Here is a 12,883-nt window from a genome sequence, read left to right as displayed (position 1 = left end):
TTCATTATTTGCATAGAATGACTTTTTTTAGGATTCTGCTAGTGCTACTCAAATTAAATTATGGAATGATTAGTTTTATTCCTGTGTTATACTATACTTTGTTTTCTTGCTTTTGATTGAACGATTAGTTTACTGCTGTGTTTTTTTTATTAATCTTTGTTAAAATTGTGCTTAAATCTTGCTTAAATTGTGATTAGCTAAAAACTTTATTAATTTTTATTAAAATTATCCTAAAATTTGTATTAAAAGTTTGTCACATTATTGTTGCTAAAGCATGAGCTTCTATTTTTTATTATGACCAACCTTTTGCCAGGAAAGAAATAAATTAGTCATCTTTGTTTTTAATTCAATAAAGAAATAAATGAGTTGAATTAACTCAATTAACTAGATGAGTAGATAACTGAATATTTGTTATTGATTTAGTTGATTCAATGAATAATTTTTCTCGTTTTTTGTGATTATTTTAATGAGTTTAATAGTGATATAATGAATAATAAATGTTAAATTATTAGTAATTGATGTGATTAAAGGTATTAATACATTTTATAATGAGAATGCTAGATGACTAGCATAGTTTATTATTTTTGGCCATTAATTTCAGCCTTTAACACAATTTCTTTAGTATAGTAATCTAACAATATACTTTTAGCACATACTTCCAAACATTGATGGCTAAGTGACGACGAAAAACAATAAATTCCGCTGGCCCTATAGTATTTAGCTTTTATGATTTGCCATTTCAGTGGACAATAATTTGGTTGCTAATCCTCCTAAATGATGCTGCTAATCCTAATCCTCTTTATTCTAATGATAGTCAATCACAAATTTCTTTTAATATACGAGAAAAAACATTTCCATATCGAAAATATGTTACTTTTACAAGTAATGAATGAAAAGTCACAATACTAATGTTTATTTTGCCTACAAACTTTTGGGGTGGAGGATTTACAGAATGAAAAAACATTTAGCAAAGTTAATTGGAGAAATTAAAAAAAAAAGTCCTAAAATTTTTTATGATGTAAAAAAACAGACAGAAGACTTATAAGGGTACTTGGAGAAAAATTGGATGCACCTTCATTTATAATGGTTGGACATATAAGAGGAAAACAACATTAATTAACTTCTTGGTGTATTATTGTAAAGGTTTGTGCTTTGTAAAATTTGTAGACGCTTCAAATATGGATAAAAATGCTTTAATATTGTGTAACTTGTTTTCTGAGGTGAGTCAGGTGACTGATTGGATTGACCCTAATGATATTATGCATGTTGTGATTGACAATGTGGCCAATTATATTGCTGCTAGTAAGTTTACCAATTAGAAATATGAGAATATCTATTGGTCATCATATGATACTCATTGCCTTAATCTTATCCTAAAAGATATACGCAATATGACGCATATTTTTAACCTTGCATCACATGCTTCCAATATTACAGTATTTGTGTACAATTATATAGTTTTCTTATATTGGCTTAGAAAAAGGCCTACTTAAAAAGCGGTTATTCGTCCTATCGCAATTCATTTTGCTATTGTATTTATTAAATAAAAGAGTATCTTTGAACATAAAGCTGATTGGCAAACATTGATTGTATATTTATAGTGTATTGGTCACAAATTAAGAAGCAGTACTAATGGTAGAGCTGTTAGTGTCATTATCTAGGATAACGAAATTTGGAATGATTATTTTACTGCATGTAAATTTGTGAGCCTTTTGATTAAATTGTTGAGGGTTGTTGATGCTAATAATAACCATCTTTGGGATACATATATTAAGAAATGCTAAGGACAGAAGATGCAATTAAAGAGATGTTTAAGCATAATAAGATTGTATATCAGTCTTACACAAATATATGAAGGAATGATGAAGACAAAAGATGCAATTAAAGATATGTTGAAGCAGAATAAGATTGAATATCAGCCTTACACAGATATTATCAACTCAAGATAGGACAAGCATTTGAAGAAAGATCTTCATGTAGTAGCTTATTTCCTGAATTCTACTTTTTTTTTTAATGAAAATTACAATAGAAGTGTCTGATGTCATACGAGGTTTGCTTGATCTTGTTACATTGTATTGCAAGCATAACAACTTGTATTCTGTTAAAGCAATGAAAGAAATACACTTATATAGAGATAGGAGGGAAGCTTCGATAAACCAGAAGCTATTTGAGCTACAAAAAAACTTGAGTCTGGTAAGAATATTTGTTTAATATTAACTTGTTTATGCTTTTATTTTCTAAATTGACAACTAATAGTATGTTATGGATTTCTAATTGGTAGATGAATGGTGGAGATTGTTCGATAGTTTTGCTCTATATTTACAAAGGATGACCATTTGTATTCTTAGCCAAGCTTCTACTTCCCTTGAATGTGAGAAGAATTAGAGTCTCACTAAAATAAAAATGTTAAGTACCTTCTACTTCCCTTGACCATTTATTTGAAATTAAAAAAAAAAAATTAACATTACCGTCGAAATTACCGTAGGAATAATCCGACGATAATAGTGCGTGAAACAATATTTTTTGGCGCCAACAACATTGTTGGAAAAATTCGTCGGTAACCAATTAATTTTTTGAGCTGGTAATCTATCGCAAAATTCAACAGTAATTACCGCCGGACTAAAAAATTCCAACAGTAAACATTTACTAGCGAGGTTTATACCGTCTGATTATTTTCGACGGTGATATGATTATCATTGAATTTATTAGACGAATTTGACGGTAAATCCGACGGTAATCAATATTTTTCTTGTAGTGTCTTTTTTATCAGATTCACACAAAAAGAAAAAATAGTTTGGAGCAAGATAGGCTAAATGATATTATGTATGTTACTTATAATTTGCATCTTAATTAATCCAGGTAATATATATTTTATTTTATATACAAATTTTATGATATCAAATTTGTAAATTATTAATCTTTTATATATTGTATTTAATTTGTTAGAAAAAAAATAAAAAGTGTAATATGATTTAATTAATTATGAAAGTATCAATTGATGTTAAAAATTTACTACGTGAATATTATAGTTTATTTTCAGATGATTTATTAAAATGTTAGTTTTTAATATATTGATAAGATATTGTGTATTTTGTTAGGTGATATTAATGCTAATTTTCATTAAAGTGACAATGGTAGTTACTAATAGTCTTCAAGCCGCATCTTTTGATTCTTCTACTTAAGATGGTAGAAAATGAAGATGAAGATGATTCTAATAACGCAGTGAATTTACAGTAAGTTTTTGCAGATTTTGATAATTGATGACAAATTTTTATATTATCATTTTATATTTTAATATTTTCTTTTGTTATTTGATTTTTGAGTTTGTAGTTTAATAAGATTATAAGACTTTGGTCGTAGTATTTTAAATTTAGATTATATTTTAAAATTTATATTAGACTATAATTATAATTTAATGTATTTATTTATATTTTTTATTATTTTATTATAAAACAATTCTTTCGATTAAACTAATTAGATTAATGTACCAATAAATTAAATCAGTAATTAAAACAATATATGATCGGTCTAATTTTAAAAATCTTAGGTATGACCAAGCACCATAATGACAAGTTAATTTAAGTATTAGAATAAATATTTTGTTAGATAGACAATAACTTTTGTGAATAATTGGATTCTAAAATTGACCCAATAAAATAAAAAAATACTCCACCCTCAAATTATATTCTAAACCCTAATATTAGGATAACTATCCGCACAACTAGTGAATTGAACATCCAATCATTATTAACTGTGTATGAATAAATCGAATAAAAAAGAATAACCATTCAACTAAAAATTAACATAATCATTTACATACCTGCTGAATTGAACATCTAACATAATATTTATTGTTTATTTTATTTAATACTTTTATTATTTCTCTATACTTTTCCTTAAAATAAACACATCTTTCCCGATAAAATGTTTTTAAGAAAAGGTAATCTGATGATAAATTGTGAATGCAACCAATTCCTATGTATTTTGCATATAACAAATTGCACCATAAATTATATATATATATATATTTTTTAAGATAGTAATTTTATTGCAATAAAAGAGTTCTATTACAGATACCACAATCAGGGGTACAAATGTAATAAAATAAAAATTAGGGTCACTCCCAAAAAATAATAATAGCAATCTTAAGAGATTAGGTCTTCAGATAAAGGAGAAAGGAAAGTTTCTTGATTCTTCGATTTCAATGGCTATGGAAACCCACTTGGATTAATGAAGCTCTTGATTCCTTTCTTCTTCGTGCTTTGTCAAACCCACCATTCCAAGAGTGTAGTTTCTGGTTCCTGGGTATCAAAACTCAAGAATCAATTCAGTACTGCTGATTCCTACTTCTTCTGAATTCTGCTGCAAGATTCATTGCCTGGGTCAGAATTTTCCCATGGTTTTTTCTGCTTCCTTTGAAAACTAAGGAGTTCCTATCCAGCCAAATACCCCAAAGAAGGTAAGCTATTCCAGTCATGTTGAATCTGGCCTCACTTCCATTTCTCACTGTTGCGACAACATCAATCCACCATTGCCATGGTTGAAGAAGATTGTTCCTGGGAATTGCACTTACCATTGGAGAGTTGTTCCATATTTCTGCAATTTGTGGGCAAAAAACCAGCGAATGCAGGGCTGATTCTGGAGCGACAGAGCAACGAGGACAACGTGGATCTGCTTGAGGTATGCGCTCATGAAGCTTTTCTTTCACCGATAGGCCGTTGTGAATTAATTTCCAGATAAAAATTCGAATTTTTGGCTGACAATTAGTTTTCCAAATGGCTTTCCAGATCCCCTTTTCCTTGAATCGTTCATGGAGTATCGCTGAAGTTGGATGGAAAAAGAGATATGCGATGTTGTAGCCAGATTTCGCAGAGTACTCACCGGAACTGGTATGTATCCAGATTAGTCTGTCTTTATCTTCTTCAATCTTTGTTTGGCATATTTTGGAACTGGTTTCACTGCTGAAAAGTGCGTTGATTTTGTCCAGGTCCCATTTTCCCAAGGCATCCATCAGTTGTTTAACCCAAAGTAATTGTTGGTTGCCCGACTCATTTGGTGGAATTCGAAAGGGGGGTTCATCTCCAAACCAAGGATCTTCCCATATCTTTACCATCCCTTATTGAGAGACTGCCCATTTCACACCCTTTTCGAGGATATTTCTTCCTTCCAAGAGACTCTGCCATGCCCAAGATGGTCTACTCCCTTTTTTTGCTTCAAGGAAGGAGGTTAGTCTGTAGTATTTATTTTTAAAGATTTTGTAGAATAGAGAATGAGGCTTGGTTAATAATCTCCACCCCTGTTTTGCCAACATTGCTAGATTGAAAGCTTTTAGGTCTTGGAATCCCAAACCACCTTCCTGTTTATCTCTGCTTACCGTATCCCAGCTAATCCAATGCATCTTCCTTTCATTATGTTTCTGTCCCCACCAAAAGTTCATCATCATCCTATGTAGGTCATCAATTAATGTCTCAGGCAGCTTAAAACAACTTAGCGAGTATATAGGAATAGCAGTGCCAATTGCTTTGATTAGGATTTCTCTTCCGCTAACAGACAGTAACTTTCTTTTCCAGTAATTCAGTTTTTTAGTGACCTTGTTCTTCACGTAAGCAAAAGTTACCTTCTTTGATCTGTGAATCATGGAGGGAAAGCCCAAATATTTATCTTGAGTATCTATATTAGAAACTCCAAGTAGAGCCGCCAACTCGCTATTTACCTCCCGTTGTGTATTCTTGCTAAAAAAACACCGCTGATTTATTCAAATTGACTTCTTGGCCGCTTAGGCTACTGTACAGCTCTAGAATGGCTTGTAACTGAATGCAACTATGTTGGTTTACCTTACAAAATAGGATAGAATCGTCTGCGAATAATACGTGGTTGATGGATGGGCATCTCCTGTTCAACCGTAGTCCCTGAAACAGGTTATTCTGTTCTTCTTTGTGGAGCAGATAGAAAAGTCCCTCTGCGCAAATTAAAAATAGGTATGGAGAGAGGGGATCTCCTTGCCGGAGCCCTCTAGTTGGCTTGAAAAAGCCAAATGGTGATCCATCCACAATAATAGAATAAGAAATAGTTGACACGCACTCCTTCATCCACTCTATCCATCTATTACAGAAACCCAATTTTTCCATAACAAACCATACAAAACTCCACTCAACACGATCATAGGCCTTACTCATATCGAGTTTTAGAGCTAAGTCACTATCACCATAGGTTTTATTTTTCAGGAAATGAATACATTCATACACCACCAGAATATTATCACTAATCAGTCTACCTCGAATGAAAGCACTTTGATTATCACTAATAATTCTGCTCATAAGTGGTTGCATTTTATGAACAAGAATTTTAGAAATAATCTTGTAGAAAATTGTGCTTAGACTTATAGGTCTGATTTGAGACATCATCGTAGCATTAGGCACTTTTGGTATCAAGAAAATTTGGGTATGATTAAAACTTTTTAGGATTCTGTTACCTCCAAATAAGCTTTTAGTAGCGCGACAGACATCTCCTTTAATGATACTCCAATAATGCTGATAAAATTTAGCGGTGAATCTGTCATCTCCTGGAGCTGTTGCAGCATTAATTGAGAACACAGCTTTCTTAATCTCCTCCTCACTGACTAGCCTTGTTAGTCTCCTATTAGTTTCAGCTGAGATCTTTCTACTTATTCCGCCTAAAGCTTCTGCTGGATCACTAGGAGAACTAGTTGAAAACAGACCCTTAAAGTATCTCTATGCTCTCTCTCCAATAGTCTCGGGGGTAGTACACCACTGTCCGTCCTCGTCTTCTAGCTTCCAAATTTTATTCTTTCGAGTCTTTTCTTGATGTTTGGAATGAAAGAACCTAGTATTCTGGTCACCCCATTGCAGCCAATTCACCCTTGATTTTTCCTTCCAGATCTTTTCTTCCGTAGTATAATCCTCTGCCAATTGATCCTCCACCTGCAGTATTACCTTCTTCTCGTACTCGTTTGGTCGTTCTTTCATTCTTGCTAGTCTGCCTTCTATTTGTTCCATAGTTCTCCTGCTATTCCCTGCCCCTTAAGCTTGCCATTTCACCAGCTCATGCCTGCAACGTTTGAGTTTCTGAAACAATTGGAACATTGCCAACCCAATCACCCTCAATTGCTAATTTTCCTTCACAATTTTATTCACTGCCTCTAACCCGCACCATCTCTCCTGGAAGCGAAACCTTCTCTTGCCCCGATGAGCCTCCGGATTAGTGTGGACTAGGAGCGGTCTATGATCTGAACTGTTGTCATCAAGGTGGGTAACATTAGCCATAGGATACTCTTCTCGGAGTTTTGAAGAGATTAGGACCCGATCCAGTCGCTCCTTAATTGCTCTCTCCTGACAACTTCGGTTCCACCATATATATTTATCTCCAATATATCCTGCATCTATCAATCCCCCTTGTTGATAAATTCTTGGAACTGCTGCATCGCTTAGGGTGATTTCTCTCTGCCTTCCATCTTTTCATGGGACATCACAATAGCATTAAAATCCCCAGCTACCATGCATCTTTCTCCTGCTTGCTGGATTATAGGGAGAAGTACTTCAAACTGGCCATTGCGAATCTGATCAACACTATGAAGGTGAACTCCTAGTACCTCCCAGAGGCGTTGGTGGTATGGGTCCTCCACTGTGGACCAAATGTAAAAGTCCCCACTGCCTTTCACCAACAGCTTAACTTCTTCTTTTCAAGCGACCACCAAACCTCCAGCTGTACCATTTGGATCAACACAATAGGTTTCTTTAAATCCACATGTACATACGAGGTTTTATGTTTAATCTCACATAAAACATCACCTCGGGAGAATGGGATCTTACAACCCCTTTTATATATGTTGTGAATTGCCAGGGGTTCCCCCAAACCCCGGCAATTCCACATCATCATCTTTATTGCATTCGGGGTGCCATATTTGGGTTGGCACCCTCCCCCCTGTCAACGTTCTTTCCTTCCTTAACACTCAAATCCACCTGATCTGCTTGCAATTCCATCGCATCTGTTTTTCATTTTTCCCCTAATACACTGACTATTGGATCTCCCGGCCCTCCTCTTCTAGCCAGATACTTAATCTTCTGTCTCTTGTTACTCTTCCCATCATTCTTATGAGGTGCACCAATTTGAAAGCTATTCTGGTCAATCAAATTGCTTGTAGGGAAGGAAATATCAAATGATGGAACTGAGCTGCTTCTGTTTTCTTCCGGGGTTTCTTGGCTCTTACTTTTCTGAACAGTTTGTTTAGCAAAGCCTTTTAATAAACTAACAGGGGTAGGTTTTGCAACTGTGTTTTTCATTGTCAGGTTGGGTCTCTGGGTTTCTTCTATCTTCCCAACTTTCCATCCTACCTGTTCAGCTTTCAGATCAGGTCTCCATTTCAATTCCGCCTGTGCTTCTATTTCTGGAGATGCAAGGAGTTGATTGCAATTTCGCACTTCATGCCGAAGAAATCCACAAAAACAGCGATAAACTCCCAGTTTTTCGTACTTCAATTGTATCATACATGTCCTTTTATCTGGGCTAACCACCTTCATGGCTTGTTTGATCGGTTTCGTAACATCCACCTCCACGCTCACTTTCATAATTTGTCACCCCTAGCCCTTATTGCAAAGAGATCGACATCTAGGACGCTTCTGATTCTACCCCCTATCCTCCTTGCCGCCTCTATTGTTTTACAAAATTCAGGCATATTCCACTGCTGGATCCACATAGGTATTTTCGAGTAGTCATCTTCTGCAATTTTTAATTCCGGATTCCATCGTCTTAGATGAATCACAAACTGTTTTATTAGTCCTGGGGAGCCCCTCTCCACCCTAATCAGATCAGTTTCATTGGCAAAGAAAAACTAATAAATATTGTCTCCATGATTTTTGATTCTGAACCCTTCTGGATAATTCCAAATAGCAGTGAATGCACCTTCGATAGTTCCCATCCCAAACCCCCTATCTGCCATAATTCTCCCCACCAGACTCCTGGAGCAACCCTCAATATCTGATCTCACATCTTCTTCCTCTAACATGACCACTTCCTCATCAAAGTCGTTATCATGATTTGATTGTCGCTCCCCTTGATTCGGTAAGATTGACATTGTATTTTAAACACACACCAATTCAATTTTCAATTGACTATATTGGAATTGTCTTTGAAATTAGTTTGAAACACACGCCACTATCTCTCACCAATCATCAAAACCCTAGCACACACCACGAGAAGAAACCTGACGGCACATAAAACCCTGACGGCACATAAATTTCTATCACCATAAATTATATTTAAACAATATTATTTATGCATTAAAAATAATTATTATTGTATTTATGTATAAATATATATTGTTTAATTTATTTTTAATTTATATTTATAGTTTATATTAATAATAACTAATTTTAATATATACCTTGTTCATTTCGTTATCCTTATTATGGATTTAAATAGGAAAAGTATAGGTAGACAATAAAAATACTAAACAATGTGAATAATAGATATATCGGATGTTTATTTTACTAGGTGTACAAATAATTAATCAAATATTAAGATTAAGTGGATAATTTGGAGGTGTAGTGTATTTCTATTTGATTGGTGGTTGTTCATATTGTTCAAAAAAGTCATTGGTTACCTAGCATAGAAAAAGTATAGGTAGACAATAATTTTTGTAAACAATAGAATCAATAAAGTAAAAACACATTATACTCTTAAATTATCCATCTAAATCTAATATTAAAATAATCATCCGTACACCTAATAAATTGAACATTTATGGTTCATATTGTTTAAAAAATCATTCTTTACCTACCATTCCCCTTTAAATAATCCTCTATCTTCAGTACTCTGTTTGATGTCCCTTAGCTTTATGCAGACACTTGAAGTGTATTTTGGTAAGAAAAATAAATGAGAAGGTAATTAAATTTCATACATGAGTAGTTTTATGTGCATATATGTATAACTAAAATTCATCTAAAAAAAATTCTCCTCTCCATATATATCAAATGCATAACATCTCTTCCCAATACTTCTCCAACGGCGTCCAGATAGGGAAACCTATATTTAGAGAACATACTCAACATTCTCCTCCCCCATGCACATATACAGCTTCATCAATTCAAGCAATATTAATTAATTAAACCAAAATTAGGACAATAACAAATTAATTTTAATTTATTGGTGCAAATAGTTACACGTGTTAGGCTAATAAGCTACTAATCCACCTAGTAAGTTCTCATCAAGCTAGAAAAATGCATCAAATCAACTCTCAATTTAGAAAAAAATACAACAACCAATCCTCACTTACTCATCAACCAACAAGAACAATCAATTATTCCTCAACTATCAAAACAACAATTAACCCTAATGAATCTTAGAAACTCAACCAATAACAACCCAAACGTAGGTAATAATATCATCATGCATGCCGCATGCAGAAATATGCCACCAAAACCAACACCAAAATCAAAACCATAACCATTCAATTGCCTCATTATTATTCTTCCATTTTTTTCCGACCAAAATAAGTGTTTCTTAAAATGTCCAAATTTGATCCATACAGCCATATTGGAGTTGCTCTAAATCCAGACGGTACCCTCACCCGGAACTTAAACTATCCAACGGTTGAGGCGAATCTAGAACCTTCTCCGGGAAGTTCTACCGTCTCAAAAGACATAACCATTAACCATGAAAACAAAACATGGGTTAGAATCTTCCGACCAACGAAACTTCCTTCCAATGACAACACCGTTGCAAGGTTACCAATCTTTATCTTCTTCCACAACGGTGGATTCATCCACTTTACACCGGCAAGCAACAATGTCCACGGAAACTGCTCGCAAATTGCGAGCGAAATCCCGGCCATTGTTGTCTCGGTTGGATTTCGTCTCTCGCCGGAGAACCGGCTCCCGGTGGCGTACTATGATGGCTGCGACGCCGTTTTGTGGGTGAAGGAACAAGTGGCTGACCCTAATGGGGAACAATGGCTAAGGGATTATGGTGATCCTTCAAGATGTTACCTCTATGGGGTTGGATGTGGTGGCAACATTGTTTTCAACACCGCAATTCTTCTTCTAGAAGAGGTATTAATCCTATATATCATTTCATATCTTTATTATGAATCAATAGCATGAAATAAGAATGTGAATTTCTTAGGTTATCCATGAACCAATGTGAATTTTTGTAGTATTCCTATTTATGTTGTGACACATTAGTAACATGAGTTTTATTTTTCAAACTTAAAATTTAAAAATTTACTTTTTTTTTTAACTATCGAAAACAAATTTGATTATTCATCTATTGTATGTTTGATTATATTACTATGACAGGATTAATTATTCTAATAGTTGATTATTTAACTGAAAGATGTATAAATCAATATATATATATAAAGTGACAAATTTAAGGATGAACGATTTTAATATATATTGGTCAGTATTTTTAGTTCAGCAGTTTAATATACTTCTAATCAATATTTTTAAATATTATTGGCTAATTGCTAGTAAAAAATAATAGAATATACTAATCCAATAGTATTACTCATATATAAATATACATAAATATATGATAACTACTCAAATGAAGATGTTAAAAATATTTTTTTTATAAAGATATTTGCATTAAAAGTGTAATTTTTTATTTAGTCATATTTTAAATAAAGATAATATCTTTATAATATATCAAAATCAATTAAATCCTATAATCATTATCTATTAATCATCTAATAAAAAAATATCTTTACATAAAGACAATTATAAAATCTTCATTATAATATTCACCTAAATATATAATAATATCAAATTTAATATCTGATTTTTAGTATACATAAAAATATTTTTGTTTCACATTAAATTCTTATCAAATTTCTTGTATTTATACTATAATATTGGATCTTGACTAAAGATTTTCCTAATTATCAATATTTAATTTGCTTTTCTTCAATATGAAATTCAAAACAGAATTTGGATCCTCTAAGAATTGGTGGTATCATCATGAATCAACCAATGTTCGGTGGGGTAAAAAGGACAGCCTCGGAGCTTAAGTTTGCAACAGATCAATTGTTACCATTGCCAGTGTTGGATTTGTGTTGGGAACTTGCTCTGCCCAAAGAAACTAACCGTGACCATAGATATTGTAACCCTATGATAAAAGGGCCACACTTTGAAAATGTTAAGAAGTTGGGTAGGTGTCTTGTTATTGGGTTTGGTGGTGACATTATGGTTGACAAGCAACAAGAGTTTGTGACCATGTTGGTTAAATGTGGGGTTCAAGTGGAAGCAAGGTTTGATCAATTAGGGTTCCATAGTATTGATATGGTAGACCCTCTGAGGTTTAGTGCGGTTATGAATATTGTCAAGGAGTTTATCCTTTAATTTGATGAGTTTTAACTAATGCTTTTTTATTAATTAGTGGAGTTAATTATTATTCATCATATATGGTACTTGATTTTGATTATTATTAGTGCATGGTTGGTGTAAAGCTAGAATGGATTAGTTGTATTAGCGGAATCAAATTCTTAAAAAAAAAACGTATATACTTTTCACAAAATAATGTAATTTCTTAGAATCTTACTTTATAAATGATATTTCCAACAGAATATCTCTTACTCTAAAACTAAATTTTTTAGTAACGTGAAAACATTATGCAAATTACAAATAAAGTTCGAATATTATAATTAATTTAGTATATTGACAACCATTTATATGTTGTTGGAATTTCTGATGATATTTTTTAACTTGTTGTGAAGCTTTATGTATAAGTCACTATGTAATAATATATACACTACTAAATGTATTCTCGAGTAAATATAACTAGGAGAATATTCACTACTTTTATATATTAAATTAAGGTTAAAAAAATTAGAAAATTTCTAACCATATGCTTGTGTGTATAATATTAT

The 12,883-nt window shown here is 32.9% G+C and overlaps 1 protein-coding gene across 1 annotated transcript; it reads left to right on the top strand.

Annotated features, from left to right (window-relative positions):
* The first annotated feature begins 10,276 nt into the window (after positions 1–10,276).
* Positions 10,277–12,444, top strand: LOC112729436 (probable carboxylesterase 9). Its single transcript, XM_025779634.3, has 2 exons — positions 10,277–11,066; positions 11,943–12,444. Exons 1-2 carry the CDS (start codon positions 10,524–10,526, stop codon positions 12,354–12,356), a joined length of 957 nt encoding a protein of 318 aa, XP_025635419.1. The 5' UTR covers positions 10,277–10,523; the 3' UTR covers positions 12,357–12,444.
* The last annotated feature ends 439 nt before the right edge of the window (positions 12,445–12,883 follow it).

The sequence above is a fragment of the Arachis hypogaea genome, chromosome 12 (genome assembly GCF_003086295.3).
Source record: "Arachis hypogaea cultivar Tifrunner chromosome 12, arahy.Tifrunner.gnm2.J5K5, whole genome shotgun sequence".
Lineage (NCBI taxonomy): Eukaryota > Viridiplantae > Streptophyta > Magnoliopsida > Fabales > Fabaceae > Arachis > Arachis hypogaea.
Note: the sequence above shows the minus strand (reverse complement) of the source record. Positions and strands in the feature narration are given on the sequence as shown.